The sequence below is a fragment of the Epinephelus moara genome, chromosome 14, assembly GCF_006386435.1.
Source record: "Epinephelus moara isolate mb chromosome 14, YSFRI_EMoa_1.0, whole genome shotgun sequence".
NCBI lineage: Eukaryota > Metazoa > Chordata > Actinopteri > Perciformes > Serranidae > Epinephelus > Epinephelus moara.
This window is the reverse complement of record NC_065519.1, coordinates 355,086-372,340: the sequence shown is the minus strand read 5'-3', so window position 1 is coordinate 372,340 and position 17,255 is coordinate 355,086. Positions and strand designations below refer to the sequence as shown.

Sequence of the window (17,255 nt, the reverse complement as noted above, 5' to 3'; positions counted from 1 at the left end):
ACACCACATTAATCTGCTGATCCAGCTCACGCTCCATTTCACCCTCACTGTGAACAAGACCCCGAGATACTTGAACTCCTTTGCATGAGGCAGTAACTCTCTCCCAACCCAGAGGGAACAATCCACCGGTTTTCTTGCAGAGAACCACGGCCTCAGATTTGGAGGTGCTGACTCTCATCCCGACAGCTTCACACTCAAACCGTCCCAGGTCACGCTGGAGGTCACGGTGTGAAGAAGCCAACAGAACCACATCGTCTGCAAAGAACAGAGATGAAATTCTGAGGTCACCAAACTGGACCCCTTCCTGGGTCTTATATTTCTTAGTCAAAAACACATGGCAGTGTTCTGACTCTGAATCTCTTTTGGTATTATCGTGTGTGAGCAACGCTGCGCACACTCTTAAAATCTGTCATGAATTTTACTCCGTGTCCGAACAGGAAGCGAGTACGTTTAATCATTTTCTCCCTGCGTTCCATCTCTCCCTCAATGTCTGCCAGCTAGCTAAAATGATGTTCGTTTAAAAAAACGCCGGGCAAGTAGAGTAAAAAGTTTTGAAATTTTTTGTTATGGGTCCTTGAAAAGTCCTGGAAAAGTTTTGTAGTTAAACAATGTGTGTGAGCCCTGTTTGAGTCCGACTTACAGAAAATCTATAAAAAGGAAACTTGACATGTGGAAGAGTGAGTGGAAGCAGGAGCAGGCAGTGGTAGAATTTTGACTGAAGTTGAACAAAGTCAAACTTTGAACATCGATGAATTTAAATAGAATAAAATCTTTGTTTTAACTTTGGCGTGTCGTCATGTGTCCGCAGTACAAGGCTACGGTGACGCCCTGGGTGGGGCTCAGGAAGATCAACGTGTCGTACTGGTGCTGGGAGGACATGTCACCTTTCACTAACACCACTCTGCAGTGGCTGCCTGGCGAGCCGAGCGATGCCGGCTTCTGCGGCTACCTGGCCGAGCCGGCGTCCAGCGGACTGAAAGCACAGACCTGCATCAACCCGGTGAACGGCAGCCTGTGTGAACGGCCAGGTGAGTTCATCATACTTGATGTATGTTTAAGTCTGTTAATGTTTGAGGCAAAGAAGCAAAACTAATTTAACTAACTAACTAACTAATTTTGTGTCTTAGTAAATTGCTGCAGTGCTCCTTTAACTGCAGATGTCACTCGTGTCAGCTGCTATCAAACAGTGTCGTACAGCCACGAGCTGTGGAAAATATTTTTCACACATATTTTACAATGTCAAACAGCAGCAGTGTACTTTACCAGAGGCCTGAATTAATTTGTAAATAGATTTTAACTTATTATAAAACTTCTAATAAAAAGAATTCAGCTGTGTTACATGAGGATTTTGACTGTTTGACCTCTGTTAGAAAATATTTCAGGATCAACTCTTGTATTTTGCATCTGCTCTCTACATTTCCAAACATATTTCTCTGCTCTCGAGATAACACCTCGTTTACTGTAGCCGTGTAGAGTTGAGCAGAGAGAGCACCACCTGAAGGGCTCTGACTTCCCCTGAGGCGCTCCTGCTGAATCTCTGCGTTCATACTCCACGAGTTTAACTTGTTGAAAATGTTCTTCAGCCAACCACAGTGCCAAGCAGTGCCGGACGCCGTGTGCCATGAGAACCACCTGCAGCGAGTGCACCAGCAGCAGCTCCGAGTGCATGTGGTGCAGCAACATGAAGCAGTGCGTCGACTCCAACGCCTACGTGGCGTCCTTCCCCTTCGGGCAGTGTATGGAGTGGTACACCATGAACACGTGTCCACGTAAGACTTCTCACCCTCCTCACTGTTCTCACTGTTACATATAATCATTTACAGGTTTAATGTGACAGTCAATGTGATTCTTCTAGGAAAATATATTCATCATTAAATGAGCAAACATACAACAAACTTGCAAACTTGCCGTGGTGCACAGTGTACATTAATAAATAGATTTATAATTTATAAATGAGTCACTCAGTACAGACAATAAAAACATGTTCTGTGACCACAGAGCACAACCAAAAGTTAGAAGAAACTTTCTTAAAATAATGACTTACCATCTCAAAATTAATCAGTGTCTCAAAACACAGAGAAACTTACTCAAAATATTGACTTGAAGTAACAAAAAAAAACCTTCTCATAATATTGACTCAGCAACTCAGAAAATATGAATTAGTGTCTCAAAATATTGAGTTAGTATCTTAAAGTAATGAAGAGAAACTTTCTCAGAATAAAGAGACGCTTTCCCAAAATGACTTAAACTTACCATAATGAGTATGAGTGAATGATAAAATTAGTTTGTTTTCAAAATAAAGAAAAACTTTCTTGAAATAATAACTTGGTATTTAAAAAAATGTATCAGTATCAAATAATGAGTGACTGTCTTAAGATGAGTTAGTGTCTTACCATAATGAGAAACTTTCTCAATTTCTTTTTAAATTTAACCAGAAAAAACCTCTTGAGATCAAAAATCTCTTTTTCAACAGTGTGCTGGCCGAGAGAGGCAACAACATAAAGTTAGACCACATAGAACAAAAATAAAAATGTACAGCTCCAAAGCGATATTAAACACCTGATGAGATTACTACAAAGAAAAGCCAAAAAGTATGTTAATGAATGAATGAACCATAAAAATATAAAACAACTACACATGATGACAAAGAGCAGCTAAACTACACCCTGACAGGGACGTAGATGACTGAGTGCAAACTTCCTGCAGCAGAGCTTTGAAAGGTCCGACAGGAACCAATGAGAGCAGCTTAAAGTTCCTCTGCAGAAGATTCCACAGATCAGGAGCTGCAGACAGAAACACTCTGTACGAACCCTCAGTACAGACAATAAAAACATGTCCTGTGAACGGAGAGCCAAAAATAAAGAGAAACTGTCTTCAAGTAACGACTTAGCATCTCAGAATATTGAGTTAGTATCACAAAATGTCTCAAAATACAGAGAAACTTAATTAAAATAATGACTTATCTCAAAGTCATATGAACACAAAATAACGATTTAGCATCCGAATAAAAGAAATGAATTAGTGTCTCAAAACAACCAGAAACTTTCTTTAAATAAAGTCTCAGTGTCTCAAAAATAATGAGTTACTTTTTGAAACTGATGAGCAACTTCATTTTGGAATAAATAGAAACTCTCTCAGAATAATAACTTAATATTATAAAATATGCATCAGCATCAAATAACAAGTCACTTTCTTAAAATGAGTCAGTATCTCACCATAATGAGAAACTTTCTCAAACATAATGACTTTGTACCTCAGAATAATGAGAGACGATACTAACTTATTTTTTGGAGAAAGTTTCTCATTAAAATTTCTCACAGAATCTTATTTTTTCATCACATAAATGAGTCTGGGTTTGATTAAACAACTGTTGTGATGTTGCGTCCAACAAGTTTCTTGGAGAGAAACGTGTAATTTGGAAATAAATTCAGGGAAAATCGAAACATGTGATTCAGCCAGTGAGTCATTAATCTCTTTAACCAGGGTGGAACAGCTCAGTGAAGCATGTGAGACACTGAACACGACATGCAAACATATCTTCATATGAGGAGATAACGTTTACAATGATAAATGAATGTTTACTCGTGTTGAGGAAACTTGCAGGGAAAGTAGGGAGCAGTAGAACTCGGCCTCTGGGTTATTTTGTCTCTGTAATCTATAATGTCTGTGACTCATTGGCGTCGTCGTTCCTCAGTGTGAGAATCTTTCTGCTGTTTGTTCTGCAGCTGTTGAATCAGCATCTCTGGAGTCAGAACTCATTGATTAAACATAAAACGTTCACTTTTAAATGTTCACAAATCTCTGACTGTTTCCACCGCAGATAAACACTTTGTGTCTGACACATGGAAACGTTGCAGGATGCAGTTTAAACCTCTGATTAAGTTGTAACAGCTACATGTAACACCACCATCACTCAGGCAGGATTCTTGACTCTCAGTCTATGGACAGAGAGAAAAACATCAATATGAAGGCATGAATCTGAAGTCGTGTCACGTAAAGCTCCAGCTGCAGTTAATGTACTCGACCACTTCATCAGACTTTTAAATAAAAAGGCAGCGTTTGAAATAAGCGTGGCTCTGTGGAGTGTTTGCCTTCATTTAGCCGCACACATTACAGCGTGGCCCTCCACCAGATGAGATGGGGATTAATAATCTGGTTAATAGTTTGATAACTTGGTCTCTGGCTGCTGCTTTGTTGTTGTACGGCGCAGCAGAGAACAATTTTCATTTATTTAACCTGGCAGGTCAATTAAGAACAAGTTGTTGCTTACAGCTGTCGGCAGAGGAAACCCTGGAGGGCCCAGATTTAGGAATTAAAATATAGGCAAATATCTATGGAGAGCAGGCGGAGGGAAGCAGGAGCTGTTGTGGAGGTGTTGGTGGTGTTATTAATTTAAACTTGTGGAACAGGACCAAAACAAACTTCCTCTCCCGTCCGCTCACAGGGCAGCGCCTGATTAACTGAACCCTTTAGTTACACGAGGGAAACCCGCTGAGAACAAACTCTTTCTTCACTCTGGTAAACACATAATTCTTCAGACGTTGTTTTGGAGCTGCTGCTGAGTTGTGTGTTTCCTGCTGCAGCCGAGAACTGCTCCGGGTACAGGACCTGTGGCCAGTGTCTGGACCAGCCGGGCTGCGGCTGGTGCACCGACCCCAGCAACACGGGCAAAGGTCAGTGCATCGAGGGCTCGTACCGCGGGCCCTTCCAGACCTCGGTCCCGGCCCCGTCCACCCTCCCAGGCCTCCCCGCCAGCCCTCAGCCGGCCCTCAACGCCAGCATGTGCCCCAGTGAGGCCAAATACAACTGGTCCTTCATCCACTGCCCAGGTACGGAAGATTTAACTCTTAGTTTGGTTTGTAATCGAAGATACTGGTCGTTTAAAAATACTGATTTCTGTTAATGTGTTCTATAAATGGTATTTACTAACACACAGGTGGAAACAGTTCTGATTTTATTCAACGCAATGTTACGTTAACCGCAGAGAATATCTTTGACCAGGCACACGTGTCAGTCTGCAGGTTCATTTTGCTGCTCTTCAGTTTACTGCACTGTGCACCAGTCGGGTCTGGTGGAAGCGAGCCATACCGACCAGGCTCCCCGGAACGCTGCTCAGCCTTGCCTCCAATCTTTCCCAGTGGCCACTCACAGTACTGCAGTGAAAACAATCCCCTCAGCCTAAAAATGATTTCCCCTCACTTATAAAGAGACGTCTGTCAAACTGTTGACGCCTCCAACTGCACATAAGGCCGATTATGACTTTTTCTATTCTGAGTCTTTGCTCCATGGAGGATTGATGTGTGTAAAACTTTCCTGGAGCCGAGAGATGCGATTTAAAATCCATGGCGTCATCACAATGTAAAGGATGAGTTCCTGTTCCTTTATAAAAACTGCTCGGTGGTGCATGAAGCCAAGATGTTTCCACTGCAGCGTGTAATGTTACCCAGATGTTTATTAGCACTTCAGCACTGTGCGGCCCACAGAGCAGGCGCACCAGAGACTTACAACTGTCGAGCGCGGCCGAGTGGCTAACTCCCGCCAACCGACTCACTTCCTGTTTAGCGCTCTGCTAATTTGAATGGGGATGAAATGATTTGATCTGGCAGCTCTTTTAGACTCTACAAATGTTATCAGACAGAATGGATTAAACCCTGATGGTGAAACAAGTAATTTGTGGAGGTTATGATGCTCAAAAAATGTGTCCACTGATTTACAGACGTCTCTTTCACAGTGTCAGTCTTTGGGAAAAAGCTTTCAGGCTGCACGTCATTATTTTTCTTCCTGGTTGTTAGTTTAAGTCGCTGCTCGACGGAGCAGTTCGGTTGAATTTCAGCCTGCATGAACGTTTTTTCAGCCGAACATTGTTAAACCAGCCGCTGATGTTGCTGTAGTGAGACGTTAGCGGAGTGAGATGTCGTCCAGGCTGGTACGTTGTGTTTTATCTCGTAATGATAACTTCATAATCCAGAATATTTCCACACTGCTGATTCTTTGCCCCAGTGATATCATGACCCTCATCGTCTTTCTTTGCATCTGTCTGCGTGCTGCTGTTTGACGCTGACATAGAATTTCACAATAAAAGCGTTTCCTGAAGACGATGATGATGGATCAATGTTTTCACTTTACATCGATGATTTTGGTTCGTTGATCATTGGATCCATATATCGATTCAGATCGATGGATCGTTACACCGTCACCCAGTCACAGGGAGTGTTTTATAATCTCAGACTAACAGATTTACCTGCAGTGACCTCTGTGACCTCTCTCAGCTGTATCAGATCTTGACAGATGAACGTGGCGAGCGCAGAGAATATCAAACGAACACTATTTGTCACGCTCAGCTCCAGCAGACAGTTCACAACTCAAACACACCTCAGACTGTAAATTACTTTCTCTACTCACAAATTAACTCAGATTCATTCCTGTTTGGGCCTCAGGCTGTTTATTAAAAACCGAATTTCTGTGTGTGTGTGTGTTTTGTTTCCTCTCCGGCAGCTTGTCAGTGTAACGGTCACAGCCAGTGTATCAACGAGAGCATGTGTGAGAAGTGCGAGGACCTGACAACCGGCCGACACTGCGAGAGCTGCATCTCTGGCTTCTACGGAGATCCGACCAACGGGGGCACCTGCCAGCGTGAGTATCTGCGGCCCGTTCGGCTCGCCGCTAAATCACGCCAGTCAGTCTTCCCACGCACGGCTTCATTTAACTTGTCAGTATTTTACAGTTGAGTTTTATGTCTGCCATTTTCCTGAGTCCTGGCTGCACGGCGAGGCGCTCCTGTGGGATATTTAAGATTTACTCTGCTGTGCAGCTAATGCTGACAGCCAGTCAATCAGACAACAAATCAGTCGTCCGTTCCTTCAGCAGCTTAATTTAGCTTACCAATATAATTCAGCCACGCTGTGTGTTTTTGAGATTTCATCTTTATTTTGGCACTAACTCCAGGTGTTCCTCTGGAGCGTATCCAGTATTTACCTGTTCCTACATCAGTGACAGCCGTAAACCAGCCTCTCTGCATATCTTTATCTTGTCACTGTTGTGCATCCGTTTTGTTCTTCTTCTTCTTCTTCTCTGCCTCCTCCTCGCAGCAGCGTCCCTCCTCGGGGACATTAAAGGCTTTCTTTATTTCAGTTTGACTCAGGAGCCGAAACAAAAGTGCACAATCAATACCTCAGAAAGGAGACGATGAACAAATAATCAAGAGAACACACGGCTGCTATAAATAAGAATAAAATCACAATATGGCTTGTTGTTCCGCCAGCTGTCCCCCGCTGTCACCCACACATTTCTACATCAGTCGCAGCTGTTTGTACCCGGAGGCTCAGCCATCTTTAAAAATGATGAACTGACTTAATACGAAGGACGGCAAACATTAACATTTATACAGGTGTTATAAAACTGGTCCTCAAACACACCAGACCCTAATAGACATTTGGCATCTGTTAACGGACACAGAAACTGTCTCCTGGGACGTGGAAAGTCACCTCTGGTGGGTGGGAGCCAAAACTCGTTAGGAAGATACAACATTTAAGTTCACCTGTGGACACACACTTGGCTCTGGAGCTAAACTCCTTGATGGTGGCAACAGTGTTTTATTTCCCTCGTGTCCTTGTCTCTGGAGAACGAGACAGTCGACCCCAATGAAACATTCAGGGAAGAAGAGTTTCCATCAAACCAGACAGAACTGTGTCAAACTCTATTTGAGACGTACAGGAAACGCTCTGGTTCAGTGCAAACATCACAGTGTCAGGCAAACGTTTGGGTTTCCTGTGAATAGTTCAGTTAGTAGAAGATGAAATGATCTCCAAAAGACATGAAGTTAAAGATGAAACATGTTTTTCAACATTATAAGCAGGGTCGGTGTTTTATTTTTATTTTGTACAATTTTAGGCTGCTTTCACACCTGCCCTGTTTGGTTCAGTCAAACTCAGGTGTGTTTGCCCCCTCAGTGCGGATCGTTTGTGCAGGTGTGAACACACCAAAGCAACAGGACTGAGACCTTCTTGAAGAGGTGGTCTCAGTCCGGTTCCAAAGGAACTCTGGTGCGGTTGGTTTGTGGTGAGAAGGTGTTCCGACCTGGATGTGAAGCAACTGCAGTCACATGACACACTGTTTGGGTTAAACATGAGCATGTTACAGTCCTGGAGGATTATTAATGTGCACCTCCTCCTGTACTGCCTTAATATGCACATTCAGCACATCCAATGCATCAAAACATTGTTTTCTAGTTGGAGCCGCGCCTCGTTTTCAAACTGTATGGTTTGACTAAAATGAACAATGACAGCAATATAGTCCACGATGAGCAGCGCTAAAATCAACCTGCGTAGTTGTCCCTCCATTGTGACATTAGAAAGTGTCACATTTATCTTGCAAGTGTACTCTTCTTCAACGTTTGCTTTACTTCCTGGATTTTTCCCACATGGAAATTCTGACCAATCAAGAGCAGCTTTCTCACACAAGGCATTTGATCTGGTCCTCTTGTAAACGCTGCCGTGAGAACACCAACCAACTCGAGGCAATTATACAACTTTGGAACAACATGAGTCCCTGATTCAGACCAGAGGAGACCACTCTAGGGCTGACAGCAGCCTTATAGTAAAAAAAAACAAAAGGAGCACTGTGCAACAGTTTGGGCACCCCGAGACATTTGAGCTCTCAAACTTTTATCTCAGACCTTAATGAGCTTGTTAGGGCTCTGGCTTGTTCACAGTCATCGTTAGGAAAGGCCAGGTGATGCAATTTCAAAGCTTTATAAATACTGAGTCCTGAAAGCTTGTCCCAACAATCAGCAGCCATGGGCTCCTCTAATCAGCTGAAAACTGAAATAACTGATGAAGACTAGATGAAGATAGCAAAGGTGCTTTTCATTATGCTAACCCCCAAAAATGTGAACAAAGAAGTGTGGGAACTTCATGCCCGCTGAGAATACACACACATGCGTCTTTGAAAGTTCTCTAAAGGAAGGACTTGGTCTCGGTAGAATTTGAAGGATCCTTGACATTAGAACAGTCCGCTGACAGGATTCGATGACGCAGCCTCCTTGAAATTCAGCTGTTGAAGGACCCTTCCTTGACTTTAAGAAGCTCCACATGTGGCTCCTCTCTGCATCGAGCTAAGATACAAGGAAAAGACACGAGTGAGAGGAGACAGGAGACGTGTTTGCATAATGAAAAACACCCTGTGTAGCAAATCAGGGCTGGATTCTCTTGTGATTGTTGCAACATCTCATGATTCTCGTATGATCTCATGTATCCAGCTGCCTCGCAGGATCATTTCAATTTGGGCGGCCACAGAGCAGGACTGTGAAGTTGTGAATGTAGAAACCTGTAACAGGTGAAATTATTGTTCTGAGGCACCTTGGAACTGGAAATAATCAGATGAAGTATGATGAAGTTATTTTAAACCATTATTGAATGTACAGAAGTCACTGTGTCGTGACACATACCTATGAAGTGATATTAAATTGATTTTGTCCTCACTGTCCTCCTTGAAATGTGTTTGTTCTGTTTTACTGAGGCTCTTCATGTTCATGTTTGATGTCTTTTGTTCAGCCTGCAAGTGTAACGGCCACGCCAGCATGTGCAACCCCAACAACGGCAAATGTTTCTGCACCACTAAAGGCATCAAAGGAGATCGCTGCCACCTGTGAGTTTCACTTTACTGTTCCTCTGTCATCCTCTTCCCTCCTCCGTCCTGTTTAAAGCTCAGCTCAGAGCATCTTTCTGAAACCTAAAGTAATGTGACTTGACGAGACTGTGCATCATCTCCGAAGCAGCAACTATCTTTACTTTCATTCTAACTTCTGGCTTTTCAAGCTTTTTCTGAAGCTGGATAAAATGTTTAGTGTCTTTGCAGCACAGTGTTTGTGAGATACCGGCTATAGTTGCATTTCTAGTAGTGATGACACGGTCTACGCCACGGACTGAAAACAAGAGATCTTTTCTCTTTTGTCTCTCTTTCCTCCGTCAAAGCAGTGAGCTAGCTCGCGAATGCCCCCATGCTTTTATTTCTACCGTTACCATGGTTACAGAAAATGGAGTGAGCAAGCTTGTCACTCATCTGATGATAAATGATAACGATGTGTTTTCCTACGCTGTGATGAGAGTGTGACCGAAGCATTAAGTTAAATTCTACTCATGTAGCGGCTGGCTAGTTAGCGAGCTAGCTTGCTAATCCCACCGTGCTATCATGTGACACCATTACAGAAGATGAAGAACACAGTAAGAGCCTGTACACATGCTGCGTCTTTAACCGCCTGGAAAACACAAGGTCAGGCGCTTGGTGCTACTCTCGTGCCTTTCAAGAGCGCGGCAGCAGGTCTGAGGTTGCTAAGCAACCTTAACCAGCATCGTATCACAGCCTGTTTACCTGAAATCCTGAGTGCAGAGCTGATCTTCTTCCTGTTTGTCTGTGGGACAGATGTGACGCTCTGACAGCCACAGGCAGACTGATATTTATAGAAGAAGGGAAAGATATCGCTGTTATTGGTGGACCCTCGTCACATGACATCGGTGCGCGCTTCTGCCTTCCAAAAGTTGAACTCTGTTTATCTCAGAGCATCTGCGACACGACGACGTTGCTTTGCTGTTTGAGTGTGCCTACATTAAAAACAATGAATTTGAGGGTGCAAAAAAAGCAGCATGTGTACGGCAGCTAATACAGGACCATCAGCGAAGGAGCAACGGCCAATGAGGAAACACCAACTCACACGTCATTTCTCACTCCGACTGATTGTGTAAACTCACTTGCTCACTTACAGACAGATGTTGGTGTTTATCAGTCTGACCTTACGCCTGTGGTCCAGACAAACATATTGAACCACTGAGACACCGTTTCACAAATGAAACTGAGGCTGTTTCTGTTGACAGAAAGTGTCTTTTCATGACGCCTTCTCTATCTGTTCCCTTTTCATGGCGGCAGCGCTGTAGCCGACTGAAGGTTAAGGCTCACGCCGCCGTGTGCCACGCTGCTTTGTTTATACCTGTGATTAAATTGTCTTAATTCAATTCTCTTCCTCTCTGTCTCCTTCTCTCCTTCCCTTCTTCTCCTTCTCTCGTGTTGTGCCTCATTTCTCTTCATCCATCGTCCACCTCTCTCTTTCAGGTGTGAAGTCGAGAATCGTTACCAAGGCAACCCCCTCAAAGGAACATGTTACTGTAAGTGGAATTCCAATTACCAACTTCACTGTGAGTGCGTGCGTGCGTGCGTGCGTGCGTGCGTGCGTGCGTGCGTGCGTGCGTGCGTGCGTGCGTGCGTGTGTGTGAGGGTCATATTAAGACACCACTGTGAGGCCGTACTCTCTCCCTTGTTCAGGTCAGTGCTGAGACAGTTACACGGCTCTTAAATCAAAGTAGGTCTCAAAGTGGTGCGATGTTTAAAGAAATAACAGCCAGAGGAGAGACGGCGTGTTCAAACAGGTCGCAGGTGGGAAGAATCCACAGATGAAAGCGAGTCGCCGCAGAGCGAGGTGCTGGAGCGTTTGAAGGGCCGTCTTTCTCTTTCCCTGCTGCTGTGATGAGACGCTGCAGCACCGCCGTCCACACTGCAGATCAGTCTCTGTCATTAATATTCCTGTCAGCTCTGATGACGTCGTGTCAAATGTGATATCGCAGAATTTGACTAAAGTTGGTCCTCAGACACTTATTCATCATTATTCTGTGAGCGTATAATGTTTCAGAGACACAGAGGGAGCTAAAGTACAGGCTGTCTGCAGGTTCTTAGAAAGTCTGTATGAATGAGTGAATGAACTTTATTTATATCACACCTGGCGACAGATACAAACACAGCAAAGAGATAAAACCATATAATTAGACAACTCTTAAATAAATGAATTAATTTATCAGTCAATCAATTAATTCAGAAAAAAATGTTAAACAGATGACTTCTGGTCATAGATTTTATTAATAAGATATGTTTTGAGTCGTGCTTTAAATCTGTCCACTCAGCCAGCAGGTCTGATATTTAAAAGCAGGATGTTCCATATTTTTGGGGCATAGTCGCTAAAAGATGCGTCTCGAGGTTTTCGTCGTGACATCAGGAACAGTTAAAGAGCAGCTGTGGACGATCTCAGGTTTCAGCTTCAGGGTTAACTTTCATTTTATGAACATAAGGTTTTAAAGTCATGAAGTCGTTTTAAATTTGAAATTGAAATCTTAATTGCCACAAACATTTGATTGAATTTAATTTATCCATCTTTTAATTTATTTTCGTCAAAATCAGTCGAGCTCGTCTGCGTCAAACTTCACATTTCTGATGTTACAAATCTTAGATAATTTATAATTGTCCAAAAATACATCTTAAATTCGGTCAAAAATGATCTGAAAATGTCTTAAGAGCATTAAATGTAAGTGTCTGATACTGAAGTAACAGCAGACCTGTAGGACTCCACAGACCTGTACCTTTGTCCGACTGACAGCTCTCATTCGCTGTCGAACTAAACAGGTTAACTTATGTCGTCCAACGGTTTTAACCTCCTGTATTAAACATGGAGCAGCAGTGTTTTATCTTTAATTCACCACATATGTGCAACAGACTCCCAGAAACCTGCAGGTCTGCTGCAGCTCTCAGCGACTGTATTTTATTGAATCAAATATTTATTAATTTCTCACACTGCACTGGAACTTTGGGTCTTGTTTTTACGCCTCTGCCCTGCTGATAGTCACGGCAGCAGGCATTATGTTTACGGGTCGTCACACCATCTATCTCGTTCTTGTGAATGTGATATCTCAACAACGCCTTGAGGGCATTTCCTCAAATTTGGCACAAATGTTCATTTGTACTCAAAGATGAATTGATTGGAATTTTGTGGTCAAAGGTCACTGTGACCCTGAGTCCGTCTTATTTCGTGAACAAAATCTCAAGAAGGCCTCAAGGAAATGTCCTCAAATTTGGCACAAACGTTCATTTGGACTCATGAATAGGTGAATTGGTGGTCCAAGGTCACAGTTCAAGGTCTCTCAAATAATGAAGTGATGACATTTTATATCCAGAAGGTCAAAGGTCAGCTTGACTGTGACATCATCATGTTTTAACGTCATATCTCAGGAACAGAAGGGGAGACATTTGGTCAGATACTGAATTGGTGACTCTAATCTTGAAACTGTGCTGACTGTATAGATCTTCTGTGTGTGAAGCATCCATGTTATAGTTACATATGGATTCTTGAGTTATGGTCACAGTTATCTTGACCTTTGACCACAAAATTCCAATCACATTATTTTTCAGTTCAAGTGGACATTTGTGCCAAATTTAAAGAAATTCCCTCAAGGTGTTTTTGAGATACTGAGATCAAAAGAATGGGACAGATGCAAGGTCACAGTGGCCTTGACCTTTGACCACCAATTCAAATTGTTCACAAGGATGGGACGGATGAATGGACAACCTGAAAACATAACGCCTCTGGCTGAGGCTATCACCGGTGCTGAGGCATAAAAAAGCTGCGTTGAATTTGAATGTTTGCTGATTTAGAATTTAGGTTTCAGTGTTATGAAAGAAAGAAGCTTTTCAACAGTTTAGCATTAATGTGAGTTTAACCACATTCGGACATTAACCTTTGACAGCAGTCACAAACACTGGTGGAGTTTTTTAACCATGTGCTCGTGTTGTAAACGTGTCTCCTGTACAAAAGGAGTTAAACTGACCCTGAGGTTGAAGGCGCTATTTTCCCTACGATGATTCAGACCAACATGAGAAGGGATCATAAAGTTTTGGAATTTAATATTTTAAAGTTTTCATATCAGGAGATGTGTCGAAAAACAAGTGGACAGAAAAGTTTGAAACATGGAAGTCATTTGGTCCGTGTCCAGTTCATGGTCAGCTTCCTGTTTCTGAACTCACTGACATTTTATTATTATGGTCTGGTGACAGAGATCCCAGATGCTGTTTCAGGCAGGCTCACACACACACAGACATAAAACCCGACCTCTATCACGACCTTCATCACAGCTCGCTCCCAAATCTTCAGGTTCTTCCAGGAAAGTCAATACACCTTTAACAACAGAAGGAGCTGTGGGTAATTTCCTGCCCCGAGCGCCGTGTGAAAACATGTTCCTGTGTGACTTTCAAACTAATCGAGCTCCTCTTCTTCTTCTTCTTCTTGTTTTGTAATCCCCACCACGCTCTCCCACACCCACACCCACACCGCCGGCGCCATCACTTCAAACAGACACGCTCCTCATCGACTACCAGTTCACCTTCAGCCTGTCGCAGGAGGACGACCGCTACTACACCGCCATCAACTTCGTGGCCACACCTGAGGAGGTAAGTCTCTGACAGTGAACGCCCCGCCGCCACAGCAGCTGTCACTTTTATTAGGATTAAAGACTGTGAAGGCAGCGCCAGATGATGATGACGATGATGATGATGATGATGATGGAGATTAGCTTTTTTTCCCTTTGTCTCACCTCAGTTGTTGTCAAACAGCAAAGTTTTTCCTCCAAAGACACGTCTCCACTTTGTCTTCACCACTTTGATTATTGATTATTAAATAATAGTAAAGAGCTGTTATTGAAGAGCGACCTGTAGGAACACACGTGTGTAACATGTCCCGTCCAGTGGAAACCTCCAACATGTCACTTTTCACAAGCCGTGTTTTCAGCTTCGTGATGATGCACTGTCTATGGAGGACGAAAGCTGGCAACATCAAAAATAGATGAATTAATAAATTAATAAATAAATTACTCCTCCTCTTATCTGAGGCCGGGTCATGGAGGCAGCACGCTGAGCAAAGTACTCCAGACGTCCGTCTCACCAGCTCCTCCTGGAGGATCTCAAGACGTTCCCAGGACAGATTGATATATGATCAGAAATAAATGACACAGTAAATAAATTATTATCGCATTGAAAATACCAAAAATAACATTAAATATAAATTCAGGCATTAATTAATTAATTAAATGTGACATAAGATAATATTTCTGTTTTAATTTGCTTCTTTATTTATTTTCCATTGTAATTATTAATTTTTTGCATTTAACTTTTATTTATTTGAAAAAGAATATTAAAAAAATATATATATTTATTTGTTATTTTCCCTTTATTTTATTTCACCAAATGCATTTATTTCTGGCTTACTGTCCTTGTACATTTTGTCTTACATTTCTTAATGTGTTTCTTCTTCGTTATGCAAATTAGTGGGAGGGTTTAGTCCCGCCCTGCTGTGCTGTCATTGGCTAGAGTGTGAAACATCATTTATCCAATCATAGCAAACAAACGAAATCTCAGTCTGCCTTTATTCCAAAGTCGTCAGAGACGACAACTTTATCTGATGTGGGCGAAAGCCACCTTTTCAGCGGTTATGATACGACGCCACCTGGTGTCAGTTAATAACGTGGTCAGACAGAACCTGTGTCGGTGGTAGATACGCTGCTGGACGGCGTCAGTTTGATCGCTGCCAGTAACAACGTAACATAATAGTGAGGAAGTCTCTGTAGGGCAGGCGGTAGGGGAGGATGGGTCCAACAAACCCTGGACTTTCACCCCGGAACCCGCTGTTCACTTCCTGTATTAATGTAGAGTCACACCATGATGTTGGTTTCTAAATCTAACCACGTGCTTTTGTTGCACTGTGTAAATTGTCACACCATCCCAGAATGCAACAACTGACATAGGACGATACCCAACGTGTCATGTAGACGTTAACGTCACTGACTGAGCGGCGATATGTGGCGAGTTGGGATGAGAAAAGGTTGTAAATCCTCAGCTGCACATTTAGGAGTATGTGGGAACTGGAGCAAAGTGATTAGAGGCTCTTCAGCTGTGGGCACAGACCCCACTGACCTCCCATCGTCCCCCTGGTTCTCTGGTGGAGGAGCAGAGCTCAGCCTGGGTCAGAGGGACTTCCTGGAGGCTGCTTAGAGGTCGTGGGACGGAGCCAGGCGGCTCAGAGTCGAGCCAGAGCCAGAGCCAGAGCCAGAGCAGAGCGTGTTGGAGAACCAGAGGGAGAGCAGGAGGTCTGCAGGGGCTGTGTCTGTCGTTAATTCATTTTTATTTTGGCGACTTCCATCCTCCGTACTGTTCAGCTGAAGCAAAGAGATGATTTTAAATAGTTTATTCAGCTTAAGAATAATTTCCACTCCCATCAGGGAAAATTAAATAAACATTAAATCCTTCAGTTCATCTGAAAAATTAAAGAATCACCAAATCTCGAGATTTTCACTGGACACACACACACACAAGCATCTGCAAACACACAGAAAATCCTAATTCACACAGACGATAATCATCAGCTGCACTTTAAATAAAATCAGACGCAGCATTAAAAACATTTGAGTGTGTTGTTTTACAGTCTTCAGAAGTGATGAGACAGATTTTAGTTTCAAAGGAAACATGATGACGGGAGGACGTCGCCTGTTGGTCCCGTCACAGCTCCGTTAACTCAACAGATAAAATCTGTTTATCTGAATTACATCATCATCAGTGTCTTTATTTAGTCAGAATGAGATGAGTATTTCAGGAGAGACCTGAGAACACAAACAATTAAATATCTTTATTACAGTAAATCAACCCATCAAAGAACAGAGATAAACAACAGAGCTCAGACACAGTTTATAATGACTTATATAACAAGTAGCACCAGCCGAGAAATCTGATTGGTCAACAGGCAGTTAGACTGAGGTCAAATCAGCTACCAGATATCTAAGTCATAACAAGACTGAGCCAGCTGAGCAGTCAACAAGACAGTGTATCTGGAGAAACACAACCATCTCTAGAAAGTATGAAGCTCATGTTGCACGAGAAGACGTGTCTGTAGGTCGTTACTGAGGTTCCAACTACTTGCTTGCCAGAATGTGTATTCAACCTATGGTGTTTATTATTTGTGTACGTTGTTATGGTCACTTTCACTTCCTGTAGTTGTAATTGGCACAGAGGGCGTGGTTTCACATCATTTCACCTGTTCATTCATTAGTGTGGCTTCACTTAGACAAAGGGAGTGAGTTCTATTGATCATAATATCAAGTAGTGTAACGTTTAATCTCATTTTGTCCGTTATCCCAGTTTTATGTTTGCTGTAGCACCATGAAACGCATCTCTGAATTTCAGCATGAATTTCTTTGAAGGAGTCACGAGTCTGTTCTGTCTTTTAGCAGCTTTTTACAGTGACAGTAGTTGCTGCACAGGTATTAGTCAGAGCCCGTGGGTTTCCATCAGTGAGGCACGAGCATCTCGGTCCTGACCCCATCACTGTTGTGACTGACATTAAAACTCACCCTCGATAATAATCTTACTATATAATGAGGAAAACTCTGTGTGTGTGT

The 17,255-nt window shown here is 42.8% G+C and overlaps 1 protein-coding gene across 3 annotated transcripts in view; it reads left to right on the top strand.

Annotated features, from left to right (window-relative positions):
• The window catches only part of atrn (attractin), a 192,842-nt gene that overhangs the window by 80,662 nt on the left and 94,925 nt on the right, over nt 1-17,255 (top strand). For all 3 annotated transcript variants that reach the window (XM_050062097.1, XM_050062096.1, XM_050062098.1), the window contains 7 exons: nt 809-1,028; nt 1,584-1,769; nt 4,584-4,829; nt 6,496-6,633; nt 9,552-9,645; nt 11,104-11,156; nt 14,165-14,259. In XM_050062097.1, the coding sequence (XP_049918054.1) occupies nt 809-1,028; nt 1,584-1,769; nt 4,584-4,829; nt 6,496-6,633; nt 9,552-9,645; nt 11,104-11,156; nt 14,165-14,259 (1,032 nt within the window). The remainder of the gene's footprint in view (nt 1-808; nt 1,029-1,583; nt 1,770-4,583; nt 4,830-6,495; nt 6,634-9,551; nt 9,646-11,103; nt 11,157-14,164; nt 14,260-17,255) is intronic.